Source organism: Schistocerca americana, chromosome 7, assembly GCF_021461395.2.
Source record: "Schistocerca americana isolate TAMUIC-IGC-003095 chromosome 7, iqSchAmer2.1, whole genome shotgun sequence".
Taxonomy (NCBI): domain Eukaryota; kingdom Metazoa; phylum Arthropoda; class Insecta; order Orthoptera; family Acrididae; genus Schistocerca; species Schistocerca americana.
Window position 1 is genome coordinate 517,028,802 of NC_060125.1, and position 17,637 is coordinate 517,046,438.

General features: G+C 41.7%; 1 protein-coding gene across 1 annotated transcript in view; it reads left to right on the forward strand.

Annotated features, from left to right (window-relative positions):
* The first annotated feature begins 273 nt into the window (after positions 1-273).
* LOC124622078 (WD repeat-containing protein 55 homolog) overlaps positions 274-17,637 on the forward strand; it is a 41,936-nt gene continuing 24,572 nt past the window's right edge. The window contains exon 1 of the mRNA XM_047147652.1: positions 274-406. Coding sequence (XP_047003608.1) covers positions 397-406 — 10 coding nt within the window. The 5' untranslated portion in view covers positions 274-396. The remainder of the gene's footprint in view (positions 407-17,637) is intronic.

Sequence of the window (17,637 nt, forward strand, 5' to 3'; positions counted from 1 at the left end):
AAAAACTGGTAGAAGCAGCATCAAGAATTCACACACGAAAACTTGTTGAGGATACAGAGGTTGAAACGATGTAAAGGATGATCAGAAATTTTTACGTATGGGTCGTCTAACATTACATTACTGTAAATGGTTGTCCCTGTGATCAAAAAACAAAACGCTTTCTTTGACTCTCTTATCCTTCTATTTTCCTTCGTGAGGTTTCGTTTTAAATAATTACTTGAAAGGTCTACCCTTTGTGTAAACCAAGGATTATTTCATTATTCAGACGTTGGTGGAACTGCTTCGGCACGCGTGTATTCGACGTCTGTTTGTTTATTAAATCGTTTATGGTAACGTGATTGTTGTGGACTGTACTTCTTGTTGTGTAATAAATATTTCTTAAGGCCGTCAGTGGTAATGTGTCGCAGTGAGTATATGTTGGAATTTAAAAAAGCTTGTTAATGTCTCGTGGGTTTTTTGATAACATAAATATGTAATGAACTTCAGTTGCATTACCCTAAAAATATTACCACGCATGTCAAGAAATAACTAAAATGTTTAAAGTGTGCCAATGCCTCCACATACTCATGTTTGCCGTAGGATGGTTTGGTTGATTAGTTTCATGTTCCATGGATCATTTTGCACGATAGATCTTGTGGAATGAGTCATTTTACAGTCACATCCCAAATTCATATGGTTACATTCTGAACATTGTTAATTTTTTTCAAGAAGAGTAAAAGATTATGAATGTTGTGAGTTAGTAAGTCATACCCATCACTTTTTAGACTTACGATACTAAAAATTCTTCCACGGAATAGGAGGAGTTGTCAAAGGGAAACTTTATCAGGTATCAAATTTTACTTTGCTGTGTGCCAGGCATTTGTACATCACTGTGTAAGTGATCGAAAAATTTTGTTGCAGCATTGTGCACACTGTTTTGTGCTAAAGACAACCTTAATGTGGCGTAATGAATGTATCTTTCCTTCTGTTATTGTAATTATTTGCGTTATTGTTACTGTTGAACTGTAGTGGACTATTGACAACAAACTTCACGAGGGAGTAAATATACTGTGAAGCAGTAGTCAGAATGCCAAACTCCTTAAACAGATGTCTGCAAGACAGTAGTGAGTGATTGCGCCGTATTGTTCTTACAGCTCACATTTTTGAGCAATGAAGACTTTCTTTCTTAAAGAAGAGTTACCCCAGATCATTATTCTGTGTGACGTTATTGAATGAAAATATGTCAATTTAACAAATTTGTCTGTCCCCGAGATTTTCAACGATTTTAAGTTCAAATGTGGCTGAAGTAAGTTGTTTTAGGTATTTCAAAATGTGCTTTTTCCAATTCATTGATATGGACACTTAAGAATATTGAATTAATTATTTCCTTTATGTTAACTCTCATCATTGGTGTAGTACCCATAGATTGGCTGAACTGATTGTGTTGTGTCATTTTAAAACTGAGGGCGACACCATTTGCAGACAATTGCTCAATGATTTGTTTAACCCTGTGGTGCATGTTCACTGCAGTGGAAAACTTTAATGGTCAATTCTCTGGCGGTTTCAGTCATGAGGCTGCAAATGCATGCAGGACACAACACCATTAGGGAGTGCCCACTGCAGTGAACTGTGTGCATTTGCAGTCTCAGAACTGATTGAAAGTGTCAAAGAAGCGACCATTAACAGCTGTCCACTGTAGTGGACACTATGCGCCACAGAGTTAAGAACTTTGTTTACCATTTCTTCTGTTTATGCACAGATGCTTAGGTTCATTACAATACTAGTGTCATCGGCAAAAAGAACCAATTGTTCGTGTTATATATTATATGGAAAATCATTTTCTTATATTAGGAATAATAGTGGACCTAAGATTGAGCCGTGGCAAACCCTGTACTTGATTTCTCCCCAGTCAGAATTGTGTGTCCAGACTATATTGGTTGAATTACTGAGTACAACTTTCTGCATTCTTTTGGTTAGATATGCCGTTATCCATTGGTTGGCTATACCGTCAGTCCCATAAAACTTCTACTAACAAGGAGAATACTGAGATTCACACAGTCAAATGCCTTAGATAGGTCTCAGAAAAAAGTGTCTGGCGCTATTTTATTATTTAATGCTTGTAAAATCTGTTGAGTGAACATGTATTCTCTGTGAGCAACACTTCTCTGAAACACAAACTGTGATTTGCTGAGGGTATTATTGTTGCTAAGGGAAGATACTATTTGAGAATACATTCTTCTCTAAATAATTTTGGAAAATGATGTCAGCAGTGAAATAGGTCAGTAGTTATTGACATCTCTTGTCACCTTTCTTAAATAGGGGTTTAACAACAGCATATTTCAGTCTCTCTTGAAAAATGCCTTGAGTTAATGACGCATTGTGAATTTCAGATAAGACTGGGCTTATTATATGGGAACAAAGCTTTAGTACTCTTCTGGAAACACCATCAAAACTAGATGAGCTCTTATTTTTGAAAGAATGTATTATTTTCTTAATTTCAGAAGGAGAATTTAGTGATACATTCATATGATTGAATTTTATGAGAGTTACTTAATTTCAACCTACTGCTACGATTTTCCTCTTGAACTTCATGTCTGTATGGTTGTCTACTATGTAGGCCTATAAGAAATGATTAGCAAATACATATGCTGCCTGTGACTCATCATTTATAGCCCTTCCATTACGTTCAAAAGTGACATTATTCTGCTCTGTGGCTGATTGCCATGCTCTTTTTTCAATACATTTTATATCGGTATAGGCTTAAGTCTGTTGTCGGAATGATTTCTGAGATTATGTGCATGTTTCTTGATTTTTTAATAAACTTTCTTAGTAATTTTGAGTAGTTTTTCTCATGTGCAACTACTGCAGGATCCCTACTTCTTCTTGCTAAAGGCTATATTTCCTTTTTCCTTTCACAATATACTTAAATCCCCTCTGTGATCCAAAGTTTTTTACATAGCTGTTTAGTGTCCTTTTTTGATTAGATTCTGTGGGGAGCTGTTTTCAAGCAATGATCTGAATTTATCATGGAATAGATTAAATCATGTGTTAAGCATTTGGTTCATTATAAATTTCATTCCAGATCATCTCATGTAAATTATTCTTGAGCTACACCAAAGAAATATTATCAGTTAGGGTCTTTTTGTCTTTATCCATCTGTGTTAGAAAGTTAATTACTGAGATCAAATTTTAGGATCCAAATAAGGTTTCCAGATCATTTTCCTATCAGAATCCTTTAGAAAATCTGCATTTTAGTCGCCATTAATTGCTTGCTGCTGTGTGACAGATTCCTCATAAACAGTTCAAAATTTCTCATTGAAGCTCAGTATACAGTTACAATTAAAAGTGAGGGTCAACATTGTATTACGTATCAAAGGCTGGTTGAAACCAGAAATAAATAGGAATGAAATTTCGAACTCGTATTGGACAATGTTTAGGAAGGATAGGACTGATTCTATGAGAGGTGGTGTGCTCATTGCAGTTGAAAGCTGTTTAAACACAGTTGAGATCTTGACTGGGTCGGACTGTGAAATAGTCTGCACAAAGCTGTCAATCAAACAAGGATTGACAATTGTATTAGGATGTTTTTATAGACTGCCAGTATCCGCAACAAATGTTTCAGGGAAAGTCTTGAGTACATAGGAAATAAATATCCAAATTAGCCATTAGTTATAGGTGGAGACTTTAATCTGGTGTCTGTTGACTTCGAAAATTACATATTTATCACAGGGGGCAGAAGCAAAGACTCATGTGAAGTTATTCTAGGAGTACTCTCAACATACAACCTTGTGCAATTGGTTAGCAAAAAACCAGCTTAACATGGGAACATATGAGATATCTTGGTGACAGAACAGCCTGATCTTTTTGAGGAGTTAGTCTAGTAGAGTTTTCTTGTTTGGGAGTGCAAATAAAAGTGTCATTAATGAATATCTTCATAGTCAGCTCCAAGCATTCATCGCAGGACTCAAAGATATTGAGCATCTTTGGTCGGAATTTTAAGGTATTGTCCGTCACGTGCTAGAGAAATATGTGCCTAGCAAAAATATAGGGGAACATAGTCACTGCCTCACTGACAAACAGAAATTATGTCAGATGAAAGCAGCTGTCAAAAGGTCAATGAGAGATTCTTTTAACGAATTTGAAAGCAGTACTTTATCTGCAGATTCTGAAAATAACCCCAAAAAATTTTGGTCATACGTAAAATCTGTGAACGCTACAAATAATTCAATACCTTCTCTTGCTGACAGTACGGGTAATGTAACGGATGATGATAAACAGAAGGCTGAAATTCTAAACCTGGCTTTCAAAAACTCGTTTACGGTAGAGAACTGCAGCACCATTCCCCCTTTCAATTATTGAACAAACGCAAGGGTTGCTATCATAGAGTTTAGTGTATCTGGGATTGTAAAACAGTTAAGATTATTTGATGCCAGGAAGGCATCTGGCCCAGACAGTATCCCCGTAACATTTTATGTTGACTATGTCACAAATATAGCACCATTCTTATCCATCATCTATCAGAGATCATTGGAGCAGTGGAAAGTTCCACAGGACTGGAATAAGACCCAGGTCATAGCAATCTATAAAAAGGGTAGAAAATCGGATGCATGTAATTACCGGCCAATTTCACTGACATCGATTTGTTGTAGAATCGTAAAATGTATTTTGTGTTCAGACATAATAACCTTTCTAGACTCTGAGAAGCTCATCTGCAGAAACTAACATGGTTTTACGAAACAGCGGTCATGCGAGACATAGCTGGCCCTCTTTGTGCATGATATACAACAGGCTCTAGATACTGGCTCCCAGGTTGATGCCATATTCCTCGACTTTCGAAAGGCATTTGACTCAGATCCACACTGTCGTTTGCTCCATAAAGTGCCCGCTTACGGTCTATCTGATCACATTTGTGGTTGGATAGAAAGTTTTCTGACAGACAGAGAACAGTGTCATCCTGAATGGGGAGACTTCAGCAGGAACAAGCGTAACATCAGGTGTGCCCCTGGGCAGCGTAATGGGTCCGCTGCTTTTTACAATTTACGTCAACAATCTGGCTGATGACAGCAGCGTTAGACTGTTTGCCAATGATGCTGTAGTCTACAGGTAAGTAGTATCACATGAAAGTTGTGATCAAACCAATGAGGATTTGTCGAAAATAAATGCTTGGTGTAATGACTAGCTGTTATCTGTCAATATTAGTAATTGTAACCTACTGCATATAACAAAGTGAAAATCCCCATTAACGTAAGAGTACAGAATAAATGCCCAGTCTTTGGAAGCAGTAACATCCGTCAAGTATCTGGGTGTGACTATTCGAAATGATCTCAAATGGAACGATCAAATTACACAAGTAACGGGTAAGGCGACCTCTAGATTGTGGTTTGTAGGTAGAATCCTGCATTGATTCAGTCCTTCAATAAAGGTAATTGCTTACAATCCAGTCTTAGAGTATTGTTCTTCTATATGGGACTCTTACCAGTTTGGTCTGATTCAGGAGATTGAGAAGGTCCAAATACGAGTGACAAGATTCATGACTGGTACATTTAGCCATCGTGAGAGCATTACAAGTCTCATAGAAAGTTTGAAGTGGGACACACTTGCAAATAGACGACGCACTAAACGGAAGGGGCTGTTCACTAAATTCCAAATCCGATCTTTGCCGAGGATGTAGAGCATATATTATTACCACCAACTTTCATATCGTGCAATGATCACCATTCAAAGGTAAAAAGGTAAGGGAAATTAGAGCTCGTACTGCAGCGTTCCGACAGTCAATTTTGCCTCGCGCTATTCATGACTGAAACAGTGTGGGGGGGGGGGGGGGGGGATATGATGACTTTGGCGCAAATAGTGCCCTCCGCTACACACCGCTTGGTGGCTAGCAGAGTATGTAGATATAGATTAATTCACAAGCATTCATTTCCATGTGCTAATAACTACAGAATCTACGTCTCGGTGTTTTTGAACTTGTGTTCTGTCTTAACATATGTAACGAATACTCTTTTTCCCATTGTTAGCTCTGCATGCATAAGCTGCTGTGGTGTAATCTTTTATGTCACTTATCTAACCCTGTGGTTATATTGTGCTTATACAGGTGTAGCATGCCCATTTTTTCAGAACACACTAAATTTTCCTAACAGACAAGAAGCTGAGGGTGTAAATTCAAGAACGTCATGTAGAAACCTGTTCGAGAAATTGGAAATTTTAAACACTGCTTCTCAGTATATTTATTCCTTAATGAAATTTGTTGCAAATAATATGTCTCTGTTTCCAATCAATAGCTCAGTACAGGTTATCAATTCTGAGGATAACATTCTACATAAAGACCTAAAAATCACTTCCCTTGGTCCAAAAAGGGTCCAGTATTTGTGAACTCCCATTTTCAATAAATTGCCAGTAACCATTAAAAATTTGGTTTCCAATAAAGCACAGTTTAAACAGCACTTGAAGGACTTTTTGACAGACAACTTCTTCTACTCTATAGCTGAATATCTGAATAAGGACTGCTAGACCAGTTTAGGGTAGGTCCATGAGTAATGGAATGACGCTCAGTGATTGTTTTTACACTTTAAGCAAAGAAAAGACCAAGAATCACGATAAAAGACGAAAAATTTAATATTTTATTTTCTACATAAGCAAAGGAACACAATTTATTTAATTTAATAGTTTAAGTTTCATTGATATAATGAGACTTTGTCTTTTAATAAATGTATGTTGTAAGAATTGGGCTAGCATGTTTGAAAGAGCATCAAGAGACTGACCAACAGCACCATGAATCTCTTTCATAGCGATTCGCTGGTTCACTGTTTGCCATTGGGTCCATTTTCCATTTGATCACCTTTTTCCTCAAGTTCTCTTCGCTTAATAAAACTCCATGAGCAGCAGCTAATTCCAAGACAACTTTCTTGCACTTATAGATAAACAAGTTTCCACACGTTTAACTGCTTTCCTTAACATGCCGGGAGATTTATATGGACTGTTGGTGTAGATGAAGCAAGCATCTCCACCATTACCTTCACTGCCATCTCTAACTATGCAGTGACGTTTTCTGCACTGGTGATGACCATGGAATTGTTTGCACCTCATACCCAGCATGATAGACAGTCCATTGTGGTGGGGCTGCCATGTACCCTGTTGACTGTAGCCCCCCTGACTACACAGGGATCGCTCTGCTGATGCCTGCACCATTATTAACTCTCCTCGTATGCGAAGGAGTAGATGCTCTCACCCTGGGGCATTGGGACTCCTGGCAATGGCCATCCTGCCAGGTGGCTGCAATTGCCATCTTGCCAGGCAGCCTTTGCTGCAGCTGGGTGGGACCCTTGGGGAGGGCCCCTGGTCGGAGTGGGTGGCACCAGGGCGGATGACACACGGTGAAGCGTACCACGTCATCCCTTGCTGGTGATCAAACACCAGCAGTCTCTAAGTGTTCCAAGTCTCAGTACAATGAAAGGAAGTATGATCCTAAATCATTCCCCTCCCTGGCCACACCATAGGAGGAAAACCAGGCTAAGGATGGCAGCGAAACTTATTCGCCCCAGTACCTTGTATGTACGAGTGCTGATGGGGACTCCTTTATCTCGATGAAGCCTCAGTTTTTTGTAGAGCATTTAATGGACAAGTTTGGGGAGTTGGAGGGCTTGTCCGAAATGCGCTCAGTCGCTCTTGATAAAAACGGCATTGCTTGTGATAAGTTGGGGGATGTCTCCATTACCACCACACCTCATAAGAGCTTAAATATGGTCCAAGGTATTATATTCAACAGGGACCTTCTAACGACGAGCTGCGCGCCAACTTAAGAGTGACAAGGAGTTCATTACGTCTGGTGTGTCCTCCGGGGTCCGAGGGATAATCAGGTGCCACCAGTGCCTTCAGCTTGGCTTTCAAGGGTGACACATTACATGAGAAGGTCAAGGTGATGGTCTACCACACATTGATCTCAAGCCATATATCTCTCCCCCAATGCGGTGGTGGAAGTTCGGCCATGCACTTCCAGCATCACATGTCGAGATTGTGGACGTCTATCCCATCCCAATACTCCATGTACCCTGCCTCCCATCTGTGTCAACTGCGGAGAGCATCATTCCCCTTGCTCACCAGACTGCAGGATTTTACAGCGACAAAAGAAAATCATGAAACACAAGACCCTGGACCGACTGACCAAGAGGCCAAGAGGAAATTTGAGCTCATACGTCCTGTGGCTATGACCTCCTCTTATGCCGCTGCTACGAGAACAGGTGTAGCCCCATCAGTTCTGCGAGTTCCAGTTGGCTCCCAGAGCCGGAAGACTACACCTGCCCCCTTGATGGTGGGGGCATTTCCCTCCCTGTTGCTCCCGCACCACCTACCTCAGGAGCACTATTCCCCCAACCATCGGAGAAGCGTAAGTCTTCATCGGCTCCTCTTGCTAGGAAGTGGTCCGTTGGGTCACTCCCTGCTAGCGGGGAAGATGACACCCCAGTGGCTGAAGTGCCCAAAAGCAGCTGGTTGTAGGGCTTCACGATCAGCCTCAGTCTTGGAGACTGAATCAGTGGAGTCCTCCCAGCCAGAGAAACCCAAGGATCAGTGAAAGAAGTCAAGAAAGAAGACCCCAAGCCCAAGGGATGTGTGGTGGCACCCACATCACTGCTGGCTACAAGCTCTGCATCTGGGGATGAGGTGAAGATTCTGGTGTCCACTGAGGACCTAGATCTCACCAGACCCTCAGACACAATATAGCCTGTGCAGGAAATAAGTTGGTGGCAGCAGGTGACTCTGAGGCATAGACTGCCTCGTTCAATGTTTCGTGCCTTCCCAGCCTCACGATCATGTCGTCCTCCAGTGGAATTGCGTTGGTTTTTTCTGCCACCTTGCGGAGCTATGGCAACTGTTAAGCTTTACTCCTGTTTTCTGCATTGCCCTCCAGGAAACCTGGTTCCCGGCAATGCAGACCCCTGCTCTTCGCGGCTACAGGGGATATTACAAGAACTGTAGCGAATATAACAGTGTGTCAGGTGGAGTTTGCTTTTATGTCGTGAACTCGGTATGTAGTGAGCCTGTGCCCCTTCAAACTCCTCTTGAAGCTGTGGCTGTCAGGATATGGACGACGCAGAAAATAACTGTCTGCAACGTATATCTCTCTCCAGATGGTGCGGTACCCCTGAATGTATTGACTGAACTGATTGATAAACTCCCTAAAACTTTCCAACTTTTGGGAGATTTTAATGCCCATAACCCTCGTGGGGTAGCACCATGCTTACTGGCTGTGGCAGAGATGTCAAAAATTTACTGTCCCAACTCGACCTCTGCCTCTTAAATACTGGGGCCGCCACACATTTCAGTGTGGCTCGTGGTAGTTACTCATCCATTGATTTATCAATTTGCAGCCCAGGACTTCTCTCATCTATCAACTGGAGAGATCATTGTTGGCGACTGGAATAAAATAATAATTGGATCCTTTTACTGACCTCCCAGTTCAGATGATACAGTTGCTGAAAGGTTCAAAGAAAACTTGAATTTGATTTCAAACATGTACCCGACTCATACGATAGTAGTTGGTGGTGACTTTAATTTACCCTCGATATGTTGGCGAAAATACATGTTTAATTCCAGAGGTATGCATAAAATATCATCCGAAATTGTGCTAAACACATTCTCTGAAAATTATTTCGAGCAGTTAGTTCATGAGCCCACGCGAATAGTAAACGGTTGTGAAAACACACTTGACCTATTAGCAACAAATAATCCTGAGTTAATAACCAGCATCAAAACCGTTATAGGGATTAGTGAACCCAGGGTTGTTGTAGTGAGATTGAATATTGTAATCCCCAAATCCTCGAAAAACAAGCGAAAAATATACCTATTCAAAAAAGCAGATAAAAATTCACTTGACACTTTCCTGAGAGACAATCTTCACTCATTTCTTAATAATATTATAAGTGTAGACCAGATGTGGCTTAAATTCAAAGAAACAGTTTCAGCAGCAATTGAGAGGTTTATACCAAATAAACTAACAAACAACATCGCTGATCCTCCTTGGTACACAAAATGGGTTACAACACTGTTGCAGAAACAGCAAAACAAACATGCCAAATTTAAACAGACGCAAAATCCCCAATTTTGTCGATCCTTTACAGAAGCTCGAAACATAGCGCGGAGTTCAATGCGAGACACCTATAACAGTTTCCACAATGAAACTTTGTCTCAAAACCTGGCAGAAAATCCAAAGAGATGCTGGTCGTATGTGAAGTATGTTAGCGGCAAGAAACAATCAATGCCTTCTCTGCACAATAACAATGGAGATATTATCGAAGACAGTGCTGCCAAAGCAGATTTACTAAACATAGCCTTCCGAAATGCCTTCACAAAAGAAGACGAAGTAAATATTCCAGAATTCGAATCAAGAACATGTGCCAACATAAGTAACATAGAAGTAAATATCCTCGGAGTAGTGAAGCAACTTAAATCACTTAATAAAAGCAAGTATTCTGGTCCAGACTGTACACCAATTAGGTTCCTTTCGGAGTATGCTGATGCATTAGTTCCATACTTAACAATCATATACAACCGTTCACTCGACGAAAGATCCGTACCCAAAGACTGGAAAGTTGCACAGGTCACACCAATATTCAGGAAAGGTAGTAGGAGTAATCCACTATATTACAGGCCAATATTGTTAACATTGATGTGCAGCAGGATTTTAGAACATATATTGTGTTCAAACATTATGAATTACCTCGAAGGAAATGGTCTATTGACACACAGTCAATATGGGTTTAGAAAACATCGTTCTTGTGAAACACAACTAGCTCTTTATTCTCATGAAGTGTTGAGTGCTATTGACAAGGGATTTCAGATCAATTCCGTATTGCTGGATTTTCGGACGACTTTTGACACTGTACCACACAAACGGCTCGTAGTAAAATTGCGTGCTTATGGAATATCGTCTCAGTTATATGACTGGATTTGTGATTTCCTGCCAGAGAGGTCACAGTTTGTAGTAATTGATGGAAAATCATCGAGTAAAACAGAAGTGATTTCAGGTGTTCCCCAAGGTAGTGTTATAGGCCCTTTGCTGTTACTTATCTATATAAACGATTTGGGAGACAATCTGAGCAGCCATCTTCAGTTGTTTGCAGATGACGCTGTCGTTTATCGACTAATAAAGTCATCAGAAGATCAAAACAAACTGCAAAACGATTTAGAAAAAAATATCTGAATGATGTGAAAAGTGGCAATTGACCCTAAATAACGAAAACTGTGAGATCATCCACATGAGTGCTAAAAGGAACTCGTTAAACTTCGGTTACACGATAAATCAGTCTAATCTAAAAGCCGTAAATTCAACTAAATACCTAGGTATTACAATTACGAACAACTTAAATTGGAAAAAACACATAGAAAATGTTGTGGGGAAGGCTAACCACAGGCTGCGTTTTATTGGCAGGACACTTAGAAAATGTAACACACCTACTAAGGAGACAGCCTACACTACGCTTGCCCGTCCTCTTTTAGAATACTGCTGCGCGGTGTGGGCTCCTTACCAGATAGGACTGACGAAGTCTATCAGAAAAGTTCAAAGAACGGCAGCCCGTTTAGTATTATTACGAAATGCGGGAGAGAGTGTTACAGAAATGATACAGGATTTGGGCTGGAAATCATTAAAAGAAAGATGTTTTTCGTTGCAACGGAATCTTCTCACGAAATTCCAATCACCAACTTTCTCCTCCAAATGCAAAAATATTTTGTTGGCCCGACCTACATAGGGCAGAATGATCACCATGATAAAATAAGGGAAATCAGAGCTCGTACGGAAAGATATAGGTGTTCATTCTTTCCGTGCGCTGTACAAGATTGAAATAATTGAGAATTGTGAAGGTGGTTCGATGAACCCTCTGCCAGGCACTTAAATGTGATTTGCAGAGTATCCATGTAGATGTAGACATGATGACCTGTGTGGTAGTGACCATTTCCGCATTTTTCTGTTGCTCCCTCGGCATCATGCCCATGGATGCCTACCCAGATGGGCTTTAAACAAGGCAGACTGGGTAGGATTCACTTCTGCTGTCCCTTTTGAATTTCCCCCACATGGTGCCATCGATGTTTTGATTGAGCAGGTCACTACAACGATAATTTCTGTGGTGGAAAACGCGATCCCTCGTTCTCTTGGGTGCCCCCGGTGAAAGACAGTATCTTGGTGGTCGCCGGAAGTCATTGAGGCAATTAAAGAGCATCAGTGAGCTCTACAGCGACATAAGCAGCACCCTTCCTTAGATCACCTAATAACCTTTTTTTTTAAAAGAAAAAAAGTGGCTCTGTGCCCGCGTTCGCTTGCTTATAAAACGATGGAAATAGGAGTGTTGGGAGAGGTTCGTGTCGACCATTGGGTGCCATACGTCACCTTCCGAAGTCTGGACGAAGATCAGACTTCTTTTTTGGTACCAGACCCCAACATGTGTCCCTGGATTTAACATCAATGGCGTGCTCTCTACCAATGCAAACGCGATTGCCGAGCACTATGCTTGAGCCTCTGTGTTGGAGAACTACCTCCCAGCCTTTTGCGCCCTCAAATGGCAGATGGAAAGGAAAGTCCTCTCGTTCACTGCATGCCACAGTGAGCGCTATAACGCCCCATTTACAGAGTGGGAGCTCCTCAGCACCCTTGCACATTGCCCCGATACAGCTCCTGGGCTGGATCAGATCCACAGTCAGATGATTGAACGTCTCTCATTTGACTACAAGCGGTAACTCCTCATCATCTTCATCCAGATATGGTGCGATGGCGTCCTTCCATCGCAATGGCAGGATAGCACCTTCATTCTGGTGCTAAAATGCACTATTAATCCACACGATGTGGATAGCTGTCGCCCCATCAGCCTCACCAACATTCTCTGTAAGCTGCTGGAACATATGGTGTGTAGGCAGTTGGGTTGGGTCCTGGAGTCACGTGGACTACTGGCTCCATGTCAGAGCAGCTTCCGTCAGGGTCACTCTACGACTGATAATCTTGTGTCCCTCGAGTCTGCCATCCGAACAGCCTTTTCTTGATGCCAACACCTGTTTGCCATCTTTTTTGACTTACAGCATACGACATGACTTGGCGACACCACATCCTTGCCACGTGTATGAGTGGGGCCTCTGGGGCCCCCTCCCAAATATTACCAAAACTTCGTATCGCTCCTTACTTTCCATGTCCAGGTTGGTGCCTCCCATAGTTCCCCTCGTCTTCAGGGGAATGGCGTTCCGCATGTCTCCGTGTTGAGTGTATCTCTATCTTTAGTGGCTATTAACAGCCTAGCAACAGCTGTAGAGCCGTCGGTCTCCCCTTCTCTGTATGTTGATGACTTCTGTCTTTTGTACTGCTCCTCCAGTACTGGTGTTGCCGAGCGACACATACAGGGAGCCATTCACAAGGCGCAGTCATGGGCTGTAGCCCACGGCTTCCAATTTTCAGCCGTGAAATTGTGTGTCATTCACTTCTGTTGGCATTGTACCATTCATCCTGATCCTGAACTTTATCTTAATGACGATCCACTCACTGTAGTAGAGACGTATCGATTCTTAGGACTGGTTTTCGATGTCCGATTGACTTGGCTACCTCACCTTCGTCAGCTTAAATGGGAGTGCTGGCAGCACCTGAATGCTCTACACTGCCTGAGTAACACCAACTGGGGTGCAGATCGCTCTATGCTGCTGCAGCTCTACAGAGCCCTTTTTCAATTCTGCCTTGACTATGGGAGTCTGGTTTACGGTTCGGTGGCACCCTCAGTGTTGCGTTTACTCAACCCAGTGCACCACTGTGGCGTTCGCGTAGCGACAGGAGGTTTTAGAATGAGTCCGGTGACCAGTGTCTTGATGGAGGCCAGAGTCCCTTGATTGTGGATCCGATGTGCACAACTGCTCGTCAGTTATGTTGCACACATTCATAGCCCTCCTGAGCGTCCAAATTACCGTCTCCTTTTCCCACCTGTGGGAGTTTATCTCTCGCATCGGCAGCCCAAGTCAGGGCTCACGATCTACATCTACATCTACATCTACATCCATACTCTGCAAGCCACCTGACGGTGTGTGGCGGAGGGTACCTTGAGTACCTCTATCGGTTCTCCCTTCTACTCCAGTCTCGTATTGTTCATGGAAAGAAGGATTGTCAGTATGCTTCTGTGTGGGCTCTAATCTCTCTGATTTTATCCTCATGGTCTCTTCGCGAGATATACTTAGGAGGGAGCAATATACTGTGTGACTCTTCGGTGAAGGTATGTTCTCGAAACTTTAACAAAAGCCCGTACCGAGCTACTGAGCATCTCTCCTGCAGAGTCTTCCACTCGAGTTTACCTGTCATCTCTGTAACGCTTTCACGATTACTAAATGATCCTGTAACGAAGCGTGCTGGTCTCCGTTGGATCTTCTCTCTCTCTTCTATCAACCCTATCTGGTACGGATCCCACACTGCCGAGCAGTATTCAAGCAGTGGGCGAACAAGCGTACTGTAACCTACTTCCTTTGTTTTCGGATTGCATTTCCTTAGGATTCTTCCAATGAATCTCAGTCTGCCATCTGCTTTACCAACGATCAACTTTATATGATCATTCCATTTTAAATCACTCCTAATGCGTACTCCCAGATAATCTATGGAATTAACTGCTTCCAGTTGCTGACCTGCTATTTTGTAGCTAAATGATAAGGGATCTATCTTTCTATGTATTCGCAGCATATTACACTTGTCTACATTGAGATTCAATTGCCATTCCCTGAACCTTGCGTCAATTCGCTGCAGATCCTCCTGCATTTCAGTACAATTTTCCATTGTTACAACCTCTCGATACACCACAGCATCGTCTGCAAAAAGCCTCTGTGAACTTCCTATGTCATCCACAAGGTCATTTATGTATATTGTGAATAGCAACGGTCCTATGACAGTCCCCTGCGGCACACCTGAAATCACTCTTACTTCGGAAGACTTCTCTCCATTGAGAATGACGTGCTGCGTTCTGTTATCTAGGAACTCTTCAATCCAATCACACAATTGGTCTGATAGTCCATATGCTCTTATTTTTTTCATTAAACGACTGTGGGGAACTGTATCGAACGCCTTGCGGAAGTCAAGAAACACGGCATCTACCTGTGAACCCATGTCTATGGCCCTCTGAGTCTCGTGGACGAATAGCGCGAGCTGGGTTTCACACGACTGTCTTTTTCGAAACTCATGCTGATTCCTGCAGAGTAGATTTCTAGTCTCCAGAAAAGTCATTATACTCGAACATAATACATGTTCCAAAATTCTACAACTGATCGACGTTAGAGATATAGGACTATAGTTCTGCACATCTGTTTGACGTCCCTTCTTGAAAACGGGGATGACCTGTGCCCTTTTCCAATCCTTTGGAACGCTACGCTCTTCTAGAGACCTACGGTACACCGTGGTTGCGGTTTGCGTGGGAGCCCTTGTCTCCGAACTGGAGTCTGTCCCTTCAAGTGCACCTCTATGGTGTACACCTTGGCCAAAGCTTCATCTGGAATTTTTGCGTGGCCTTAAGGACTCCATTAATCCCACCGCTCTCCGCTGTCACTTTGTCTCAATTCTTGACATGTTCTGGGGCTCTGAAGTTTTTTACACCGACAGCTTGATGGCTGATGGTAATGTTGGCTTTGCCTACGCTCGCTGAGGCCATATTGAACAGCATTCCTTGCCTGCTGGCTGCAGAGGTTGTGGCCATATCTTATGCACTTCAGTACATCCGTTTCTTCTCTGTTCTGACTCCCTGAGTGGCTGGCTTCTCCTTTTTTATTCTCATGGTGAGCCAGCCATGATAATCTGCTGTATTGTTTTTTTTTGTACTGTTTTGCCCATTGTAGTGTTTGTTGTCCTTCTGTCATTCTTCTGGTTCTTCCTTTCTCCTGTTATTGTGCCGTATGTCGTCTTCATTTTCTTCTTTCCCTTGTGTAATTGCTCTACTGGGAACGAGGGACTGATGACCTTGCAGTTTGGTCCCTCCCCCCCTCCCCTCCCCTCCCCCACTCCCTTTTAAACCAACTTTTCCTTGTCCTTCCCCTTAATCTCATCATTAACCCTTTCTCATTGAGTTGCTTCCAGTATTCTCTCATTTTCTCAGCTGATGTGAGAGGCATGATAACAACTGTAAAAATGAAATATCTTGTTTGAGAATTATCGTGGAAACAGTGAAATTGCTAGTGATAAGCCAACATCTGTTTTAAATAAAAAATTCTATTCAATATAGTGATCTTATAACAATACAATACATAAAAATGTCTATTATTTAGGCGTAATACATAGTGACCTTCAAAGATAGTCGACACCCTGTTGCAGTACATAGGAACTCAGTAACTTCTTTTTTTATTAGCAATATTGAGGTTTTCTTATAATTTGGCATTGCTATTGTTTCCCAGAGAAAGAATGGGTTATGGGACAATAAATACTGTTTATCAAAATAATTAACTCCATTCTACATGTTGTGTGCAGCCATTTAGTCATTTCATTGTAATTTTTACTGAAGAAGCTTATTAACTCACCTTGCAGCAGTTACCCTTCAGACTCACTGAATGTAAATTTCTTCTCTCTAAAAAGTACATTGTTGGTTTGTAGGCCTTCATCATTTTCCCTCCATTATTTACTAACATTGTAGCCAACATATAGAATTGCAGTATAGCCAACATATAAATGTATTTGACGTACATCAGCTTAAGGAATGGCAGTCAAATACAGTTATAAAATTATTGTTATTCCATTACTCCATTTATGTTATTCCATTACTGCAAGTGTGTCATTCCATTACCTCTAAAAATGTTGTTTATACTGAATATTTTTTTCTCTGCTGTGAGGCTGTTATCTATCTCATAAATCTGTATTTGCATGCCTATTTCAAGCTTTCTGTGAAATTGCATTGACCCTAAAAGACAAATTTCAGGCTTCTTTTCAGTAACAGAATGACAGGAGATAAGAATAAAAAATAAATCAACCTGGGAACTTCACTAATTAAATAAAATCAATATAAGCTATCGAAATGGGTTGGTCGTAGCACTCCGCTGTCACTTTGTCTCAATTCTTGACATGTTCTGGGGCTCTGAAGTTTTTTACACCGACAGCTTGATGGCTGATGGTAATGTTGGCTTTGCCTATGCCCGCTGAGGCCATATTGAACAGCATTCCTTGCCTGCTGGCTGCAGAGGTTGTGGCCATATCTTATGCACTTCAGTACATCCGTTTCTTCTCTGTTCTGACTCCCTGGCCAGCTTACAACCTATCAACCAGTGCTAACCTCGCCATCCTTTGGTATTGAACATCCAGGAGTCCATTTCTGCCCCGGAACAGTCGTCATTCAGTAGTGCTTGTGTGGACCTCAGGACACATTGTAATCCCAGGCAACGAACTTGCCGACAGGCTGGTGAAACAGGCTATGCAGAAACCGCTCCTGGCGATGGGCATCTCTGAAACTGACGTGCATTCTGTCTTACGCCGCAAGTTTTTCGACTTTGGGAGACGGAGTGGCGTAACAGTATGCACAACAAACTACATGTCATTAAGGAGACCGCAAATGTCGTAGATACTTGTAAAGTTTTTGAGATATATTCTGTTAATAAATTACTTTACAGTGCATCATTGTAGTATTTTTGAAAAGCTGAAATTTTAGACAAGCTAAAAAACCATTCATTCAGTTCCAGCAC